Source organism: Canis lupus, chromosome 12 (genome assembly GCF_003254725.2).
Source record: "Canis lupus dingo isolate Sandy chromosome 12, ASM325472v2, whole genome shotgun sequence".
Classification (NCBI taxonomy): Eukaryota; Metazoa; Chordata; class Mammalia; order Carnivora; family Canidae; genus Canis; species Canis lupus.
This window is the reverse complement of record NC_064254.1, coordinates 13903517-13925853: the sequence shown is the minus strand read 5'-3', so window position 1 is coordinate 13925853 and position 22337 is coordinate 13903517. Positions and strand designations below refer to the sequence as shown.

Below are 22337 nucleotides of genomic sequence, written 5' to 3'. Positions count from 1 at the left end.
AACCATCCAAGGCAGAGAAAGGGACAGGACTTTCTGATAACTTCAAAAATTAAACATTAGCACCACCAAAGTAAAAGAGCACTACATTCAACAGCCTGCCTTTGAAGGCAGTGATTTCAGTTCCTTCAGACATAAGAGGCCTGCAAGTAAGTAAGAACATGGTGGGCAAAAAGCATGAGGCCTCACTCACCTCTCCCTTTCCCCATGCCCCACCACCTTGTCAATGCTGATGGCACCTGTGGTCACTCTTCCTGCTAACAGTCACTGAGCCTCTCTAGGGCCTCCGGCTCTTCTTCACACTTGCAGCCACTGCCCACCAGCCCTGCCCCATGCCCACTTCACCTCCCACTCTGTTTCACATTAAATAGTTGTGTGGTCACCGGGCATTTGAATACAGCTGTAATTTGAGACACACACTACTCAGCTGTGCTTTCCTATTTCGGAAAGGATTATGCTAGTAAATATTTCAGTGTTAAGGCTGTGGGCTCAGGCCTGGGACAGCCAAACATACACAGCCCAAGCTCAGCTGGCCTAATTGGCTGAGATCCTCTTCATGTTTAAAGGCTTGTTGCTGGCAAAGGGAATACAAAGTTGGGTGGAAATACTTCACTGCAGTCAATGTAACTGCTGATAAGATGATTATTTACGTGATGCCTGGCCAAGTTGCTTTTTGAGAGATTTCTAAAAGTATTACCTTGAATATAAATTCACGAAACTGTAATTTAACCACTGAAAACAATTTTATTGCATTTTAAAGCATGATTCAGATACTCCTAATGCATCCCTTTTATGAAAATATCATCCCTGAGGATTCTAAATAATATCCTATGGGGAGAAGAAAAAGAAAGTAGTCCCTTAGAATATGTATCATTTAGATTGCCAGCAATATGCCCGACTTGACAGGGATGAGGATGACTGCCTACTAAGGATCTACTAAACTCATAGTTGATTATAGTGGCTGAAGAAGCTTTCAGTGAGTCATCTCTTGAAGACTCAATTTCTTCCACCTGTAAGATATGTTTTTTTCAGAATTGTTTTAAGGCTTTAATAAGAACTTTATGCAAAACTAGTTTGTCAGTGGGGAAAAGCTGCATAAATGAAAGTCAGCAGGTTCAGAAATGGGAGGAAACAGCCTCTCATGCATCAGCCTCCAAACAGTGCTCATGGTTAAGGAGCATAGGACCCTGAAGCAGTGCAGATCTGGCTTTCATACCTATATTTGCCACTTACTAGCTCTAAGTGGGACTCTGGGCAGGGTATCTAAGGCATCTGGCCTTTCAGACCCTCAGCTTTGCATAATAATACCATCCACCTGCCAGAGCTGTTGTAAGGAGCACAGGAACTGACCTCATTACAACTCCTGGCACACAATATGCATCCAATAAAGAGTAGCTCACAATAATTCAATCAAACAGGTACTAGGGCGAGGATCATAATGGGTCACACTTCCTCAAGAAGTCAATGACCCATTTATTCATTCATCATCAAACCAAACTCACAGAGCAACAGGCACTATGTATAATGGGGACATTGAGGTAAATAAAACATGGCCTTAAACTTTAAAAGTTCAAAGTCTGATGAAGGAGACAGACATGTAAACAAATAATTGTCACCAAATGGACCAGTGGTATGGGAGGGTGCTTTAGGTTCAGCCTGGGTAGGTTAGAAGAAGCCTGATAGAGGTCCTGGCATTTGATCTGAGTCTCAGAGAAAGACGAGAAATGCTGCCATCCTTAACTCTCTCCTGGTCTACAGCAACAGCTTCCCAAATGATGACCCTGCTTCTACAATGGATTGTATGGCCCCCATACAATCCATTCTTCACACAGCAACCAAAGTGACTTTTAAAAAGCATGTACATTAGGGACGCCTGGGTGGTTCAGTGGTTGAGTGTCTGCCTTTGGCTCAGGTAGTGATCCCGGGGTCCTGGGATCGAGTCCTGCATCAGGCTCCCCGCAGAGAACCTGCTTCTCCCTCTGCCTGTGCCTCTGCCTCTCTCTGTGTGTCTCTCATGAATAAATTTTAAAAATCTTAAAAAAAAAAACTTTTTAAAAAATAAATAATAAAATAAAGAGCATGAATATTAGATAATGTCATTCTCTTGTTCATATCCCTCAAGAGCCCCCCACTGCAGTCAGAACAAAACCCAAGCTCCTTTCTAGGCCCTTAAAGACTCCACGTGATCCATTCCCTGCCTGCCTTTCTGTATCATTTCCCATGTCCACCTACACAGACCTTCCTGCCCCCTAGGCACACCACGGTCACCACTTTCTGAGAGCCTTTGCATGACTTTTCCACGGCCTGAAATGCCGTTCCTCATGATCTTCCGAGTTCTTCAAGGAACCCTGTCCCAACATTCTAATCAAAATTACCTTCTCCCTTCCCTAAATTGTTCTCTAATACATCATCCTATTTAATTTCTTAAAGCATGGTGTTATTATCTGAAATTATATTGTATGTATGCTTATTTAGCCATTTACAGACCATACCTATCACAAAAACGTAAGCTCCTTGTCAGCAGAAACTATCTTGTTCCTTTAATGACTGGCAGATAGTAAGCACTCAAATATTTTTTGAATGAATGAATACCAGAACAGCAGAATGCCCACCCCAAAGGTTAGATGAATGTCCCAATCCACCAAACCAAAGGGCCTAAGTCTGCTTTTTATCGTTTATTTGTTTTAGATGTAGCTCACCCACCACAAAGTACTGAGTTTAAAATAGAGATTATCTTGAGTAATATCCCCTAACATGATATCCTTGCTCCACTGCTATCATCACATTCTGAATCAAAAGAAGCAGACATTTGTGACTGGCTAGGTATTTCTTAGCACCCAGAAGGAAGCAACTTCCTCAGGAAGCCATAGAAAGCCCTGAGCCTCCAGACAGAACATCAGCCATTCATGACACCGTGAGACCAGCACTGCAAAGAAGCCAGCCCACTGCACGACAGGAACCGTTAGCCCTAAGGAACTACAAGAGACACTGGAGGTCACTAATATGAAACACTAAATGCCTATCACTTCCTCAGTTTATGACTTTTAACTTCATTTCACCCCTTTTCCGTTGGCAAGTGGGAGAATCAATAGTGACCACAGAACCACGATCAGCTTCTACAGTCTTGAAGTAAGAGCTTGAGATGTCAAGAGGGCCAAGCCAGTGAGAGGTGACATACATCTTTATCCAAAGGATTCCATGAACTAAAATGCAGATGTTGACATACTGCAAAGAAGTCACAAAATCCATTATAGCTAAGGCTCATAAGTAGAATTTAAATTGAATGATGCAATTCTGTAGATCTTACACTGGAGTGAAACCAAATGGTTTAACTATGTAAGTATTATACTGAAATGTGATTTCTGCCAGTATTGTTCATCACCAGGGAACAATGGAACCCTGGGGACAGGAAACTAGAACAGTTAACGCGAACAAGGCATGACATCCCAGCCCTTCTTGTACGGACTTCTTCTCATCTAAACTTTCATTCAGGGGCACCCGGGTGGCTCAGTGGTTTAAGTATCTGCCTTCAGCTCAGCTCATGATTCCAGGGCCCTGGGATGGAGCCTTGCTTAGGGCTCCCTGCTCAGCAGGAAGTCTGCTTCTCCCTCTCTCTGCTCCCTCCCCCCAACTCATGTTCTCTCTCTCTCTCAAATAAATAAATAAAATCTTTAAAAAATAAAATAAAATAAACTTTTATTCATTCGACATTTCACAAGATGTTAGGCACAAACCAAAATAAATCCCGTAATAAATCCCTTAAAGAATTTGCAATCTAGCAGGGTAGAAAAAAACAAACATGTGGAAGCTCTAAAATCAAGCAATCTCAACTAGAGCTTAGAGGATGGACAGGCAGCATCTAGATAGAGGTGCCGGGCTCTCTTGAAGAAGCTAACAGTGACCCTGGAGGATAGATGGCACCCTCCAGCAGACAGAAATCACGGGAAGTAGGATAGCCTAAGTAAGGGGGTACAGAGAGAAGAACGTGTACTCAGGGAACAACAACATTATCATCTGGGGACCGGGTGTGGCATGTGAAGGCTGGGAAGGATAGCTAAGTCTTCCATTAGACTACACCTCAAGGACAGAGCACTTTTCTTTTCCCCCCATCCCATATTACCTAAGACCCAATTCTTTACTTCAGGTAGGCTCGAAGTCATATTTACTAAATAAATAAGAAAATTAACCCAGAGAGGAAAAAAAATGAAATCTATTCAACTCACTTTGAAGTTGTTGCTGCTATGGGTCTTCTGGTTTTCCTACTCATTTGAGTTACAGTAGAACCCTACACATCCTTGGTTATGGATAGACTTTGTATTATCTCACTGATGACATAGGAGCACATATAGGAAGTGCATGTGGCCAAGAGTGGGTAAGGGTGGCGTGTGTGTGTGTGTGTTGTGTGTGTGTGTGTGTGTGTGTGTGTGTGTGTAAATCTGCAAATCAGGAGGCTGAAGAAAGTTGTTGGGCCTAATACCTTGTGAACGTTAGAAAAAGGAGAAGACTGATCTATAAATCAATTATACTGGTGCTGTAATCCCAAATGCAGAGTTAATTCTCTTGTGATATAATTCCAGAAAGCTATCAGTACCTAGAAATACAAGTGTTTTATAGTTTGATTTTTAGAAATACATCCAGGAAATATTTAAAAATTATTTTTAATTGACCATGATGCAGTTGCAGCACAGTATCATGTAAGAAAAAACATACTGCATCAGGAGTTGAGAGACCTAATTCTGCTCTGCCACTAACTTGCTTGATGTTCCTGAGCCTCCCAACAGGAAGGAGGGCAAGGAGCAGAGTTGAGCTGAATCTATGAATGTGGTCACGACCCTGATCTCTCCTGGTACCCACGTGGATCTCCTCAGATCTTTACTTTCTGCACTTACATCTGCTGCTAAAATGTAGATCCTCTTCACCACTTTTACCAACCTTTTGGTTAATGATATCTAAGGTACCTTCAGTTTCTAAAATGTCCTCTGGTTCTTTTTTATGATGTCATCTTTAGGTCTGAGGTCAGAGCCTTGAGAAAAGCATTTTCTTAAAAGTGAATCTAGCGACACACAGTTTCCAAAGGCCATTTTTAAAAGCATTGGTCATTAGCAAAATGTAATTAGCAGTTAAGGGTTAGAATACAGAAATCAAACATTTCAAGAACCCAGGGATTGCCAAATCGTAGAACATGCATTTTTCTTATATATATTTTATTAGTCATCATAAGTCCCTTAAAATCATATATAAACACTTTTATATATGTATCCAAATGCTTCCATACACACATATGGTCTAAAATAATACTATAAAGACAAAAGGAGAGCCATTTATGGACCTTAATCAAAGATCTAAAGCCCACTACTTTAAATGCAGTAGCACCTATAGCTACAAGCTTTATGTTTACAAGTTAGTGTGAATTTCACCCTTGCATTTTTATTAAGGACACATGTCTAGTAAAGGCATTAGCCTTTTGATTCCTACATATCAATATTTAGGGAATTATTTAGGCTAATAAATGGCTACTCTTCACAGAGCTCTAATGTTCTTCCCTGACGCAGATATCTGGTTCTCTTTAGCATTTAAATAGTTTATTTTTATAATTCTGTATTATTTTTTAAATATATACTCAGGTATACCCTTATATGCAGACTAATATACATACACTCACTCTAAATAAATATCCAAGAAGACGTATATCTAATATGGGCAGGAGAGATAGAGAGGTAGGTCATCCATTTATAAACAATTATGTTTATAAACCATTAAGGACACTTAACACCTAGCCACTATGAGGGAAAACCTCACCATTAGAACAGATCAATGTTGAGAGTTTACCGTACATTTTGAGTTATTTTCCCTCCATTCCAGTCCACCCTTGCCAACAACAGAAACCAAATGACATGACTAGGTGACATCAGCTCTCAATACTTGTGATCAGCAAATTAAAAATCTATGATGACTGACACACTCCTCTGTCACCATGATCTAAAAGCAATCGCACTAAAAGCAAGATCTGTTTTTGCACAAATGGGGCAGAAAAAAAAAAGAGAGAGAGAGAGAGAATTGGGAGTCTTACTGCACCAAACATGAATGATTAGTCTGTAATGCAATGCTGACGTTAATTTTTAAGAAGAAAGGTAGTAAGCAGCTTACTAGAATGTAGTATAAAAAGAAATGTCGCATTAGGACCCGGGGCTAAATGTGAATCAGCAGCAAATTCTGTTTGCCTGATGAGCAGCTCATTGACCTTGCCTTACACCCACCAATCAAGGCTTCCTGTTAGCCCTGGGCAATCTTCAAGCAAACTTAATGAAATAGTTATACATGTAAGAAATTTAAGCCCAAGTCTGAGACAGTAACACTGATTTTCTAATAGCGAGGGTGTGATGCTCTCCTCTGCGCCACCCAGGGCCCAGTACAGAAACTTATTAATGAACATTCTCCTAGAGAGCATAGTTATTACCCTCCACCAGTGTGCAGACTGACAGTGCTCCAGAGTACAGCATTCACAGCAACTTCCCCCAAATTTTATCCCCAAGTTACTGCATACTGGAATTTGTTTTTCGTTAAAAAAAAAAAAAAAAAAAGAAGAAGAAGAAGGAGGAGGAGGAGGAGCGAGAGGAGGAGGAGGAGGTCCATAAGATCTTCACGTCTTGATTCTTTAATAATAAAGCCATTTCAGAGCCCAGGAGTATTGCAGTGAGTGCGTCTCATGTGGCAGCCCCTCACCCCCAGCCTGCCGGAACGTGTGCAAGTGAAACCTAGGAATCTGTCTTACCTGTAATCTGACTCTGTCCTTGTGGATTAAAAGGACTTGGTGCAGAGTTCAGGGAGGGCCGTGGGTTCTGAGGCGGGACACCTACTCTCATACTGGGATGAGGAATGCGCCCTAAATCACTGAGGCGGTCAGAGAACAAACTAGGTTTAGAGTCATCAAGCTTCTGTCTGTGCCCTGGAAACAGCAAATCATAAAATAAAAGCATATTAATTAGCTGAACAATTGACCATACTAAATAGATATGTGAACATACATACTGGGGGGTTAAGCCAAGGAACCATCAATACTGATATTTATAATGAAGTGTCTCTATAATGCCTTCTATCGCAAGTGGTTTTATAAGCATCATCTGGTGGCAAGCATTCCTACTCCTCTGTCCTATGAATGGAGAGCCGAGGGTCCCAGATGGTGACTCGGGAGTTGAGTGCCAGCAGCGAGGCCAGGATGCCGGAACTCAGGAGAGACTCTCTGGGTGCCTCCTCTAACCCTCTTGGCGATGGTGGGAAAGGTGATTGTGTACTGGGATGTGTCTGCCTGTTTCACGAAGGAAGAAATTTCCCCAAAGTTCAAAGAGTCTGTGTACGTCACACATATTCTCTCAAAACTGGGGCAGAAACAGAGACAAACACATTTGTCAAAGGGAAATTTCCACAATGATATAACTGACTTTTTTTTTTATTACAACTATACCTTACTGTGACTGCTTTCTGAAAAATTAAAACTCAAACCTTTAAACCCCTTTAAGAGGAAAAATATGGAAATATAGTGAAGGAAACTCAAATTCTCAAGAGGAATCTGGATATTTTGTGATACCCCAAAACCTAAAAGCACATAAATAAACTATGTTAAATCAGAGAAAATGCTTTTTTAATTTTAAATCTAGTACTATGATTCTGTATAAGAAATAGAAAAATACCATTTGGGTTACCATGTGAATGTGAGAATCCATTATTAAAAAACAAAAAAACCTTGTCTCTCTTCCAGTTTATTCAAGTCTAAAATCTAAGGAAGTTCTAGATTTTAAAGAAATATGCAAATTACAATATAAAGAAGGTTCAAAGGCTTTTTGAAAATCATGAAATCATTCTGAGCAGAGTACAGTGTTGTCTTGGTGCAAGTATAACAGAAAAACATCTGAATATTGGTGCTACATAAGTTAAGTGCACACCTGTGGAGTGCCAGAGTGGTGAATGAGTACGATAATGCCTCATATGTGAACAGAAATACACTGTAGATTCCTTCTTCCATATTCTGTACCAGAATGAGGCCCTAGTCTGTCACCGCAACATACTGTAACTGAAGCTGATTCAAAGAGCCACTAAGGGGCACCTGGGTAGCTCAGTCAGTTAAGCGTCTGACTCTTGAGTCATGATCTCAGGGTCATGAGATTGAGGCCTGCCTCAGACTCCGTGCTGGTGAAGCCTGCTTGAGACTTTCTCCCTCTCCCTCTGCCCCTCCCCTCTCCTCTCGAACAGGTGTGCATATACACGCCCTCTCTTTAAAAAACAAGAGCCATTAAGATGATGACTGGAATCAGAATTTGCCTTCTGAAGAAAAAATCAGGGAAATCAGGATTATTATCCATAAAAAAAAAAGAAAAAATAATGGAAGGAGGATTATTAAGAGCCTTTGACAGTGAGGAGGTATATTCTATGAGTATCAAGAACACCTCATCCTCCTCTCAGTACAGGACAAGAGCAATCTATCAGGAGAGGGTTAAGGTGAACATTAGAATTTCCCAGCTATAAGCTGTCTTCATAAGACAGATTCCTTATTTTATTTGCCCCAAAATGTATTTTCCTGTCTCCTTTTTCATTGCCTACCCAGCCCAAAGAAAACAGACAGGAAGCCAAGGCTTGGAAATATGAGCGTAGCTGTCTCCGCAGCCAAACATGTTCCAAATAGGTCCATTAACTGAAATGCGCCCACCACCCTATTTCCTGCCAGCATCAGTTTGGGGCATCTGCTGGAACTAGGAACTGAGATCAGGAGAAAAGTTACCAAGCGAATTCATTGTTTTTTATGCTGTTTTCCCCATTGTTTAGGACTTCTTAACCAGATTATGAATAGATTTTGGAACTTTCCGCAGTCTTTAGAGATCGCCCCAAACAGCTCCCAACCCGCAGCCAGCAAGATGGTCATAGACAAAGCAACTAGGGCCGGCAGAGGTGAAACAGCAAGCCTGTGGTCTTTAGCCATCAGCAAGCTCAGCCTGGATGGTATATGGTTCCCGTCCTAGCTAACGAAGTTGCCCAAAATATCCAGATCGACAGAAACACCTGTGCAGGGCCAAGGCTGGTTTTCAGCATGAGCAGAAGTAGCAGCGAGGATTCAATTACAACTTTAATAGCTCACCCACTACCCTAAACAAACTTCCGCTGATGCATCTTGCTATGTCTAACTAGTTTCACAATTAGGGAATTACAGAGTACTTGTCACAGTTAGATCCGTGGATTCTGTTCCCCATATACATAGAAAAGAAAAAAAACATTGCTGTGGTGTTGATACAGCTGTAAACATTAACAAGAAAGCTTATGGAATTGTCCCTGGAAGTTATTTTTTTTAATAGGCCATATTTTTGGAATGTCAGATTCCCTGAGGACTAAGGAGAGGACTACATGAGCCTGCATGGTTCCTTTAAACACTGGGACTTTATGTGGGCTATGGGTCACAAGAAAACTTAATAAAGCCTTGCCTCTGCTTTCTACAGCCTTTTCATTGGGTTTTCACAGAGACTGGATGAGATATGAGCTCAGCATATGGATGGGTGAGTACCCTTGCCATTTCCTCTTAGCACAGTGCTTTAGGGGAGCCACAAGAGGCTGTAGGCAAGAATAAAGGACTTGAAACAGCACTGATAAGGATGAAAAAATGTAAGAGCAGGTGAAATTTTAAAAGCCTCAATGACCTTATGGAAACTACCTTCAAACAGGAGCTACCAAGTACCTACAGACACCTAGAGTAACTCAGAGAATATCTATCTGCGGTTGCGTACGTATAAAAAGAGGTATGCGTTTTTCCTTGTAGATGTCTGCCCCTTCATAGCCAGCACCACAACCACAACAAAATTCTTACGGTACAATGAAGAACAGAAGCTGAAAGGGTTCTTCATCTTTCAACCATGACAAACACCAGCTACCGCTAAACCACATCAGGGTTAGCATGAGAGTGATGGGCTGAAAGAAGACCTACTTAAATCCTCCATACTCAAGTACTCCCTTAAGAGACCGAGAACATGGAAGACAAGGGCACAACAGAGTTAAATCCAAGACTCTGCAATGGTACAGGGAGAACTGAACCTCATCCGAAGGGCCGAAGACTGTGTCTTCCAAACAGGAGGAAGGTATAAAGAATGGGAAACTTATTTCCTGGAGCAGTGGCTCTTCTACTCCAGCTGGATTAGGAAATCCTCCAGGGAGCTTTGAAAAATATAGACGTCCAGACCCCACCTCGGCTCAGTTAAATCAAAATCTCTGGCAAGTGGGTCCCAAGGAGTTATTTTGTAAAAGCTTACTTAGCACAGGATCTGATGTGCAGCCAAGGCAAAGGACCACTGCCCAAGATGATCTCACAGTCATGTACTTGATGCCACCTGTTCATGCTAGTGACTCCCCCATCTCTGAGGTAAGCCCTCACCTCTGTCCTGAGTTCCAGGTCTGTAGGTCCCGCTGCCTACTGAACTCTCCTCTGGGATGTCTAAGACATCTTAAATGCAGTATATTAAAAACAAAATTCTTGACTCTTCTTGCCAGAGAACCCTATTCCTCTCCAGGAGTACCCTCATTTGAGTAAGTGGCACCAGCCACTCATTCACGGAAGCCAAAAACCTAGACATTTTCCTTGATTTCCCCTTATCTGTCACTCCCCACATTCAACCTATTACCAAGCCTTATCATTTCCATCTCAAAAGTGTATCTCAAAGCCATTCAGTTCCCTCACTTCTATTCTCTAGTCTAGGACCCCATCATCTCTCTCTTGGGCATCTGACAATGTCTTCTTACAGTTTCCCATCTCAGAACCTCTCTGTATTCCCAAAATGCTCTCCTCCTATTTCTCTGTTAGGTCCACCCCTTCGACCTCAGAGTGAACACCACCTCCTATGATAGGCCTTGCCTGCCTACTATACCCAGAGCAGGTTTCCTCCTTCTCGAGCACAGCCTCCGTGTATTTTTTTTATGGCTATTACCACAATCTGTAGTTCTGTTGTGTATTTATTTGTCTCTCCTGCAAAACAAAAACCCCATGAAGATAAGTGCTCTATCTTGCTTAAAGTTGTATCCTTACAACTTAGTTTAGTGCCTGCTATAGGGTAGCTGCTCAACAAAGATTTATGCAATGAATGATTGAATGAATATTCCCCTCTTTTAGACCAATGTCTCTTGGAAAGTAAATTTTCAGGCCCAGGATGTCATAGGATAATGTTATCTTCTCCCCCCCCCCCCCCAAAAAAAAACCTCTTCTCTTATTTGGCCATCCAGTGAATCCAGCAGGCAAAGCGTTACTTTAGAGACCAGTCCTTATTGGTGTTTGCTAAGAAATGTCCCTGAAGGACATTTATTTAAGTGAATGCTGAATTGCTTGCTTGCTTTCTGAAAGAGCCCTCTCTATAATTCTTTAGCATTGTTGCAAGTTATTCAGAATCAGAGAGCTGAAAAGGGCAACAGGAATCATTTTGACTCTAAATTTCAGAGCAGTGTATTTCTTTTATGAATGAGGACCCTGAATCCTTGAGAGGGGAAGTGACTTGCCCAAAGTCACATAGTCAGTGGCAGAACTAGAACTCAGGGTTTCTGATGGCTAGCCCCGGGCCCTTTTCCTTCCCACTGCCAACCAGCTTATTTTAGATTATAACCACTGCAGCACCAGGAAAAAATCATGGTCAAGAGTGAATTTAATATGGGAAGGAAAAAAAAGTAATTTTCAGAAGAAATTTCTTTCAAGAAGTTGAGTGTATTTGGCTGAATATGACTTTTGTTGCAATAAACTCAGGGGCACGAGAAGAAAGCATGATCAAAAGGTCACAGCATTCACACATCCTTAAGAGCAAAGACGCATGTGGAAAAGTTAGGTCCCTAAACAAGAGTGCAGCTGAGTGCAGTTGATTGTCCCATCCCTTCTGACCCCACTCTCATCGTACAAGGGCACCGCATTTATAAGGCAAGCTCGGGATCCTGCCATTAGGATCTCTGCTTAAAAGATCACGCATCTGAAAGCAGTAGGTGAAGACCTAGAAACTGTGCTATGTGAACTACGAAAACAAACTTGCCTCTGTAATGGGACCCATTTTGCCCATTTCTATAAAAGTTAACTGAGAACTGCCTAACAACCATGGAAAGCTGTGTGGGCCCCCAGCCAGATCTTCACACTCTATGCACTGTACTCAATGCATGATGCACTGCACCAGTTAGAGCACTCCTCCTGAAGGACGCCAAGAAGCGCTTCCAAAAGAGTGTACTTTCAGAAAAAAGGCAACTTCACAAAGAGGGCACTCTATCACAGCAAGCTCACTCTCACGGGGCATAGTCAAGTCATTTCACCAATCGCTAGGGCACGAGGTTTGGCAGCTCGCCTTTTGACATCAGTATTTTAAATTGATTTTAAGCACTCACTTCTCTTACTGGGTATCTACTTCCCTCCTGGGTATCATGATAATACAATTTTAAAATAAAATAACTAAAGCTAAAAGGCAGATCTGCAATGGACCGTCAATGAGGAACCAATACCAAGTCTACATCTGGGTCCGTTAGGCCAGCTAGCGTGGGCATGTGCGGGGCATCTTCCTAAACATTGCAAGGAGGAGGGGAGAGAAACTATTCCAGATAACATCCTTGTCCCGCAGCAGTTCACAGTCTAGTAAGAGAAGAAAGACAAGCAAATGTAACTGAATAAAGCTACGATGAGGGCAATCACTAAAATGCTTAGGTTTGGGAGATCAATTGAGGAAATATGAATACGGACTATTTTAAAGTATTAAGGAAGTAATGCTTTTTGCGATTATATAAGAATATGCCCTTATTTTTTACCCATATATATTTACCATATATATTTACCCATATATATATTTAGGGGTAAATGTCACAATGTCTGGTATTTGCTTTAAAACATTTCAGCAGCGGCATCTCGATGGCTCAGTAGTTGAGCATCTGCCTTTGGCTCAGGGTGTGATCCCGGGGCCCCCCCACAGGGAGCTTGCTTGTCCCTCTGCCTGTGTCTCTGCCTCTCCCTGTGTGTGTCTCGTGAATAAATAAATAAAATCTTTTAAAAAAATAAAATAAAAAAATGCAATATTCCAGCAAAATAACAGATGAAGCAAATATAGCAAAATGTCATTAGTTATAAAATAAGGCGATGTGTATATGGGATTTTATTGAATATAATCTCTTTTAATATGTTTGGAATTTTTCATAATAAAAGAAAAACTTTTAAAAAAACACACACACAATAAACTGCTCTAGGAAGAACTGATATTGACTAATAGGAAAGAGGAAGTCCTCACGGATGATGAGATCATCATGTCCTAGAATGTTGAGTAGAATTCTGATAAGTAGAGAAGAAAGGAGGAGAGCTAGCTAGAGAACAAATGACAGAAACATGATAATAAATATCGTGTGAGACAAGACAGTGTTGAACACATACGTGATATGAATCTCAACAGAAGCACGCTATTCTTCAAATCACTTGACGTCTCTAGTTTTGCAACTACACATTAGTTCTTCTAAACTATACAATATATATGGGAACTCGGCCTTTTAAGACACATCTTTTTTTTAATCCCAACTATTGAAAAGATACTCTGGCAACCCAAGAGCCTCCTCTGCCAGGCACTCAGGCTTGCCTGGAGGAAGGGGTGACCCTGGGAAGATGTTAGCTAATTTTGTTGTCAACAAGTGTGTGGGAGGAGAGCTGGTCCAATACTCTAGGCCTCAGGCCACAGGAGAGACTCGTTTAAGATGTTCTGACAATGATCCTTGGAGTAAAAAAGAAAGAGTTGCCATTTTTCAGAGGAAATTGGTCATAGAGCAACAGAGCTGCTATTCCGTAGTAGTTCTGGAAAAACAACAACAAAAAAATGAAGCCTTGGTTCTAATCTCTCTACGCTAAAATTGGTACACGAAGGAGTGTCTGCAGGGAGGGGCTCGGGAACAGGTGGACTAATTTTTTTTTTTTTTTAAGATTTTATTTATTTATTCATGATAGTCACACAGAGAGAGACAGAGAGGCAGAGACACAGGCAGAGGGAGAAGCAGGCTCCATGCTGGGAGCCCGACGTGGGATTCGATCCCGGGTCTCCAAGATCGCGCCCCGGGCCAAAGGCAGGCACCAAACCGCTGCGCCACCCAGGGATCCCTTTTTTTTTTTTTTAAAGATTTTATTTACAGGTGGACTAATTTTAAAGCCCAAATTCTACTCCAAATGAAATTACTTGGCATTCTACTACTAAGGATGGGTCTTAGTTCACCTCAAAGAATCTGATTTAGATGGTTTCCAGCAAAAGCAACATAACAGGAGAGATTACACAGACTCCAGGGAGTTCTTAAGGGAGCCATGCAAAGTTGGGATCCAAATGCTTTGTAACTGTTGAGGCTCCAGACTGAAAACCCTGATTTTCTGCATTCCTACGTATGTGTGAAAATGGAAATACCACGAAGAAAAGTGAAACTCCTCTCTGTTTACATTCAGATGACTACATTTCACTGGTGGTTTGTGAACGTCTAAAAATCAAAGACCATACTCTTGTGATGCTTATAATGTTTAGTTAAGCCCTCTGCCTCTCCCTGACATACCCTGCCCCCACTACAAACAGTCCCAACCAGCTTCTCCTCTAATTTCCTTATTTCCATTAATACCACCACTTTCTACTCTCCAGGACACAAAATCCAACCCAGGTATACCTTTGCCACCTCCCTTTCCTGAACCCCAGCCTCCGGGTTAAGGCCATTCCTAGTTTCCAAAGGGATAGGCCCTCATTTTCTCCAGTCCCACCAGAATCACTCCTAATCTCTCACTTGTGGCTAATACACCAGGGAAAGCAGTCTGGATTAAATGAAAGGACACCAACTAGCTGTATGGCCAACCACAGGAAAAGATTTAAAGGAGCCCTCTGGGCCTACCAAAAGTAAAGGGTTCATTTCCATAATTTCTAAAGTTTTTTCAGCCCCTAAATCCTAACATTACTCATCTGCTCAAAACCTTTCAACTATAAAAAAAAAAAAAAAAAAAACCCTTTCAACTATCTAACACTGTCTATTGAATTGAACAGAGCTCCCTGAGCCCAGCATGGAAAACAAAGACTTGGAAAGACCTAGAAAATATGGTCCAAATGTACGTTATCACTCTCATTTCAGATGGCTACAAACTGTACAGCTCCCCACCTATGTTCTACTCACACTGGACTATCATAGTTCTTCAGAGAGCCCCTGTGCCTTTGCACAAGCTGTCTCCTCCACTAATAATACCCTCACCCCATCATCTCCATTTGGCCATCACACTGTCCTGGTCTCTTCTGTCTCTAGGGCCTCAGTGAGCCCTCTGGTTTCCATCTCAGCAAGCTGAAAGCCGCTACCATTATTTTTTTGTACAACATGTAGTTATACTTAAGTGTAGTAGGCATTCAGTAAGCATTAGCTGACTCTGAATGGATATAAAATATTTATATAGAATTTCAAACCCTATTATCTTAGATTCTCCTGGACTTGACTGTGAACCCCTTGAGGATGGGTGTCATGTCTCATGTCTAACACATAATTTAGAGCCTAGGTACAAAGAAGGCACACAACAAATGTTTATTGAATTAATAAATAAGAACACTGATAACTTTAGAATTACCTCTCCTTTTATCCAGTAAAAGAAAGGAGGAGAAGAAAGAAAAAAAAAAAAAAAAGAGCTAGTCATTGGGAAACATTTCCCACAGTAAAATTGATGAGTCTATATTCTTTGCTGGGAAAGGCTGCTGAGTCATCTTTTTTCCTAAGTATGGGCTGTCTGGTTCAGGTCAAAAACTATTTCTGGACTAGAACAGTAAAGTGGACTAAGAAATTGCCTTCATGCTGAAGAAACCTCTAGTCCTCGGGAGCCACTAGAAGCCATGCAACATGACATGTGCGTGGGGCCCCAGAGCTCACAAAAGACAGCTCATGAGAGGAGACAGCCGTAGAGCCATATTAGTGTGTGGCTTCAGACAGAGGACCACAGATCATAAACAAATCTCCTTCCAGGAGATTCTTCTCTGATGGCATTTCAAAAATGAACTAACAGAGCGTCTCTCTAAGGGCCCTTCTTAATATATAAACCAATTTCTAAAGGAAAAAAAATCATAATCACTTCCACATATCTTCAAGAGCCCCCTTTCAGCCCTTGAACAGAGTCAGGCATGTAGAATTCAGAGTTTATCGAGGAAGAAGAGAGGAAGAACAATTTCACCCAAGAGAGGTCTGAAGCCTTCCAGTCTCTTGGGTAAAAACATAATTATGGGAAGAAAAAAAACATAATCTACTCAAGAGACATAATTACATAGTTAAGCCATAGACTCCATAGAAATATTCTAGGAACTCCAGTTTGTAGGAAAAAAAAATGTTAAAAACTGAATTTGCTTTCTTTTAATAACAAAAGGCGCCAGTTTAGATGAGTGAGCAAAAAGTTCACTCTCCCAAACCCATTTTTTAAATGCAACTGGACCCATGAGCGAGATCACTGAGGGACAGCCTACTCCAAAATTTGGGCTTATAAAGGTTCAAGAATTCAAGATTTTTCAATAAATATATAAATAAAAGAATTGTGAAATATTAACATGCATGTATCGTAACTGCGAGTTCCTTTATAGCTTTTAGATTTCAGGCAGTGGCAAATCACGACCATCAAAGACTGAAGGGGCTATCAGGCTATGCCAGGATCAGTCACACATCAGGGAATAGCTTCCAAAAAACATATGCTTAGAGTGTAATCCTTTTTCTTGAAATAATGGACTCAAAAAAAACTTGAGACATCTAAAGAAAAAGAAACTCACGGGATGCAAGAAGAAAAAAAGGCTTAAAAAAATTTTTTAAAGAAAGACCAGATGAAAATATAATGGAAACACACAAGGGGAGACATAATACTTTTTGCAAGTTGGGGAAAAAAAGAGCTCCCGGAGAACCTGGCTGACTTCACTGCAGCACCGCTCCCGTGTCCTAAAACACCCCTCATTTCCTCGGCCCCTTTACGTCCACATTCTCTGGCCCTGAACGGTTCCAATCCCACTGTCCTTGACTTATTCGCCTGTCATTTCCGAGGGATGATCTTTCCCTCTTCACTCCCATTTCAAAGTAAGGTTACACGAGTGAGAATTTTTCAGAGCTGGAAGAGAAGAGAGATTCCCAGGCCACATTCTTCACTTGAGAAAAGTAACCGATGCCCAGGAAAAAAAATTCTGTGACTTGTGTGAAATCGTGGAGGTAGGCAGTGACCCTGGAAGCTAGTCCCCTGACCTGTCTCAGTCCTCCTCTACCTCCAAGGAAAGGAAGGGGCGGGGGAGCAGAGAAGAAAAGGCCCAAAAAGGACAGTAAGAAAAAGCAGAGAAGCTTACTTCTGAGAGAGTTCATTACAATTATACCCCATCTGCCCAACTCTGTTTCATCACCACACGTCTTGTCGTCCAACTAATGACAACCCAACATCCACAACCATCCTGGGCCATCTGAAACTGCATCTCTCATCTCCCTTCAGTTTCTGGGAAACGAACAAAAGATCTCTATGTTTACACCCCACACACACTCAAAAAGTTAGTAAAATTTGACTGTTACACTTCTGAAAACATTTCCTTTGCCTTCTTTTACTATACGAAGCTTCAGACACCCCAGTTTTGTGCCACGAGCATCTGCAGAGATCCCATTGAGAGATGTAAAGATTTTTTTTTTTTTAATGATAACGTTTTAAGCAGTGGACATGGTAGTTTCCACAGCCGAACAAAAAGCATCACTGTTTATTTGCCAATAACCCTGCTAAACATGGATGGCATTATTATTCAAAGAGGCCAGTGACAACCAGCCTACAGACTGTCACGCAATTCCTGGATCCTGTCGGGCTGCCCTTAGCATGCAATCGTCCCTGTTTCCCTTTCATTATTATGGTTTCAGACATACGTTATATAACCGTATGTGTGTCCAAAGCAGAGGGGGAAAAAAAACAGTACGCAGAAATAATTAAAAGTGCGAAGGGCTCCTCTCTTGACACATGCCGCGACAGAAGCAGAGCATCATTTTCAATTTTCCCAGCTCTGTAACAGGAAGAAAACGTTAAAAAGTAATAACCAAGGAAAAACTTAGCCAGCTCCCGCGGCCCGGTCTTGCTGTGCTGAATGGCAGTGAAGATCATAGAGGAAATAAAAAGAAAAAGACAGAAGAAGAAAGGGGAGGGGGAATTTCTTGGCTTCAACTGGACCGAGTCCAGCTGGCAAGAAGAGGTGGTTTTCTTAACGCTTGCAAAACCTGATTACTTTTTTAAAGGAATGAAGAAGAAGGAGATGTAAACACAGCCATTAAACCAGATTTAAGGTACTTAGCTTTAATCTAGTCTAAGACCTCTCTGATTGTCTGCTGCTCGGCAGTTCTCGGCTCGCTAGACATTAATATGGGCAAGTCAGGGTCTTCTGAACGGCGATGGCTGTCAGCTGAGCTCTGTGGTTACCCTCTCAGGTCAGGCATGGAAGGAACAGTGGCTTAAGCAATAATGGATGGATGTCTGCTGTGTGCTGTGTCTGTCAGAAGTCTGTTTTACTACATTAAAGGGCTATTGTGTTTATATCTACACAACAGGTCTTAAACAGATTGTTTAAACATGATTAAACAGGAGATGTCTTTGAAATAAGCCCCCTAATAAAATTCAGATGAGCAGGGAACTGAAAATGCCATCGACGATGACGATATATATACTTAAAAAAAAAAAAAAAAAAGATCCTTTCTTTCTAAGCTGCAAGGGTAACATGATATAAACTGCAAAATAAAACGGTTAACAAGTTAAATTCAAAGGATCCCCTCCTACCCAAGTACCGCTTTCCAATGGAATAGCGCTCATCCACCTGTCCACCCACCCCTCCTTAATGCTCTTGCACCATTTACTAGAGTCTTGATAGACAGATAATTGCTTTACTCAGCCTCGGGAAATGAAAGGAGTCTATTGTGTTAATCCCGGTATTCTTATCTTCTGTGAACTCTGAATAAGAACTGAGAACTCTACCTCTTCATTCCAAAACTCCTGGAGTTCACTCACATTCAGATCTGCTAAAGTGTTCTTACATTCCAGGCTGTCACAAAAGGTGCCAAGTATTTTGAGTAGGATCAAGTTATTGTTATATAAAAGGGAATCGAAAGGAGTGCTAAATGGAGTTTAGAGATAGCAAGATTTAACCTTTTTTGTGTGTGTGTGAGGCACAGATGAGAAAAATGCATTCTTTTCAATCCAAAGGAAGTGAGTTGGTGCTCATTTTCAGGCTACCTCAAGTGAAGAACACTATTGAGACACCAGCTTAATAGTCTATTTTTTTTGAATATCAAAAAAAAAAATCCCTTCGGGTGATTAAAATTAAAACTTTTTTGTTTTTCAAAAGCAAGTGCAGTGTTAAGTTTTAAGAATTTCTGTCTGCTAGCTTCATGCTGAATTATTTAATCAATGACAGTTTGGTGAATTCTTCTGCCCTTTCCACATAATACATGTATACTGGTATCTCTATCATGAAACTACTGAGTATATGGCGATACTATGGAGTTCTGGATCTCTTTCATATAATTGGGAACGTTGTCCTCTAGAGACCAAAGATGCTTTATATTCTGTTTATACCATGACACTACAACCCCTCTGACTAGGAACTCACCTTTCCTTGCAACATGGTATTCTTATGTATCAGCCTAATTATATCCCTTTGTTTTTGGTTGTTTGTTCTGTTTTTTCAAAATGGCACATGCTCAAGAATCCATGGCACTCACTGGAAAAGAAGTAGTACAATCTGAAAAGTGGTGTAACCAATAAAAGCACATCACCTTTGATCCTTTCTCCTCTGAGTCCTAGCTCCTTAACAGGCCTTTCCCTGAGAATATTCACAGAAAGGATATCCTTTCTGCTCTCAGGATAGGGTCTTCCCAAGAATTAACTGGCCTAATGGCTCAAAAAAATCCTACTAACAACCCAGGAAATTGAACACTAAAACTCTACTCAAGAGAACTGATGATTGCCCAATATATAGTAAGAAAAACACCACAGGCCTCATCAGGAGATGTGGGTCCACCACAAATGGTTAGATTGTGAACTTCTCAGGTACAGAACCTTCTTATCTGTAAAATAACAGACTATCTAACTTCCAGTTCTAAGAATCAATGATGCTCTGGATACCTCACCTTCACTCTGGGCTACAGAGAGAGAGAGAGAGAGAATTAGTGAACTTAAAAAAAGTTCACTAAAAGACCTAGCCTCTATGTGACTGAAAAGGAGAATCTCATAGCTAAATCTGGGCTTGACTACACAAGGAGCAGAAAACCTGCTGTCTGTTCCTAGATTTGCCACTAACTTGGTTGTGGAGCTGTGGGCAAATAATCTATCATCTCTGTGACTCAACTTCCTCCCATGACTCAAACTTCCTCATATGTCAAATGAGGATCAAAGTATGTGCATCACAGGAATATTGCCAAGATGAAATGAAATTGATAGAGGTGAGAACATCTTATGCAGGTAAAGCCACTCTGCAAATATGATCTCCATAGATCAATTAAAATCTCCTATGCACCATGAACTATGCTGAATCAGGGGGCGAACAATATACTAAGAGAGGCATCAGATAAGCAAATAATTACAGTAATGTGATAAACACCATCATCAAAGACTGAACAAAGCCAGAGGGGAGCCAATGAACAAATGCTTAATTTCCAAGGGTGGCCAGAGAGGGCTTATAGAAGAGATGGCATCTAAGGATAAGTAGAACGCAGTCAAGCAAATGTAGAAAAGAAAAGAAAAAAAAAAAACAAAAAAAGATACTCCAAGCAGAAGGAACAGGAAGTGCAAAGACAAAAAGATCTAAAAAGGGTAGAATGAAACAATTTGGCATGGCTGGAGCTCAGCTACCAGGGGTGTGGGTGGGAGGCAGGTGCACAGATCAGATGCTGAAAGGCCTTGTCCACCATGCCACAAAGTCTGAACTTCATCCTGTAAGTAACAGGGAACCACTGAGGTATTTTAGGCACGGGGTGTGCCATGAGCTGATTTACAGTTTAGGAGGACCCATCTACGTATGGGGGTAAACAGATCTAGAAGGGAGTGCAATTAGGGGCATTAAGCCAGTGAGGAAATTACATCTGTGTTACAGGCCAGGAGATAACAGTGAGAGTGGGAACCAAGCTAAAGCAGTGCTAATGGGTACAAGGGAACGGTGCACAGATCCAGACAACAGAATAATCAGATGTAACAAGGAAGGGAGAGAGTATGAGTCTCGGGTTTCTGATCTGGTCACCTGGGTGAACTGTGGGGCCCTCAAAACTAGTAAAATCGAAAGGGTCCCTATGTGAGTAGAGAAGTGTGGCTGAAGTGGAGGTGGGGACCCCCAGACATGTGTGGGACATCAGTTTGAGGTGCCCACAGGACATATTCAGCCCTTTCTGAGCCAAGTCACAAGTCAGACTGTGGTTCTGTATTTACCACTTGTACAGGTCAAGGAATAAGCAAAATTTGTTGTGGTCTAAATATTGCATGGGGGAAGCCAAAATCAGAGCCAACCTCAGAGATGAAGGAGAGCAGAAGAAAACCTGAACCCATAGCAAAAAATCTCTCTAATTAACTGTCTTTCCCAGCCTATCTTCTTATCCCAGCTCCTTCCTGATTCCCAGGGAGCAGCATATTTGAGCACTTCTCATCGTGCCATTTGCACTCCAGTGAGGTATGGAAACAAAATAAAATAAACGCAATCCCTCATCTCTACCCTTCCCCCCCACACACACACACACACACCCTTGCTCACTCCCGTGGTCCATCAGAAAGTAACAAACCCTGAAGAATCTACACGGGGATGGAAAAAAAGAAGCCATCTGTTATGGATGGAGATATGGCAGGGATCCAATGCAAACAGCACGAGTGATATCATTTATAGAACAGCAACCTGACTAATAAAAGGACTTTAAAGTCTGAGCCACCAAGTTGGGCTGAAGGTTTTTAGACCTTTTCCTTTTCCCTATATAAAAACTGAACTCCAGAGGTTGCTAAAATCTAAAACAATTTAGAATTCCCCTTGAAGAAATACGATGATCACCTCTACTGGTTTTGTAATGGGCTTATTTTCTATAAATTCAAAATTAGACCCTTAGCTATTCTGTAATCTTATGTACCAGTTCACAGTATAAATGTTCATTCCTTAATCTTAATCTGAAAACAGACTTCAATATGCAATTAAGAAGTTAATTCCATTACCTGATCTACTTTGTTCGACCGAATTACATTCAACTGAGTATCTACAATGAGCAAAAACATCGGTACTAGCACAGCTCCAGCAGAAGTCAGAAACTACAGAACTTAAAAAAAAAAAAAAAGACAGAATTGTACTAGAGAAAACAGCATT

At 41.3% G+C, this 22337-nt stretch overlaps 1 protein-coding gene across 11 annotated transcripts in view; it reads right to left on the bottom strand.

Annotated features, from left to right (window-relative positions):
* The window catches only part of RUNX2 (RUNX family transcription factor 2), a 326022-nt gene that overhangs the window by 155972 nt on the left and 147713 nt on the right, over positions 1-22337 (bottom strand). For 10 of the 11 annotated variants that reach the window (XR_004804105.2, XR_004804104.2, XM_035697529.2 and 7 more), the window contains exon 6: positions 6770-6943. The exons of the other annotated variant lie outside the window; for it this stretch is intronic. Coding sequence is in view for 8 of the 10 variants with exons in the window: in XM_035697529.2 (XP_035553422.2) it covers positions 6770-6943 (174 nt within the window). In the remaining 2 variants the exon portion in view is untranslated. The remainder of the gene's footprint in view (positions 1-6769; positions 6944-22337) is intronic. 11 annotated transcript variants of the gene reach the window in all.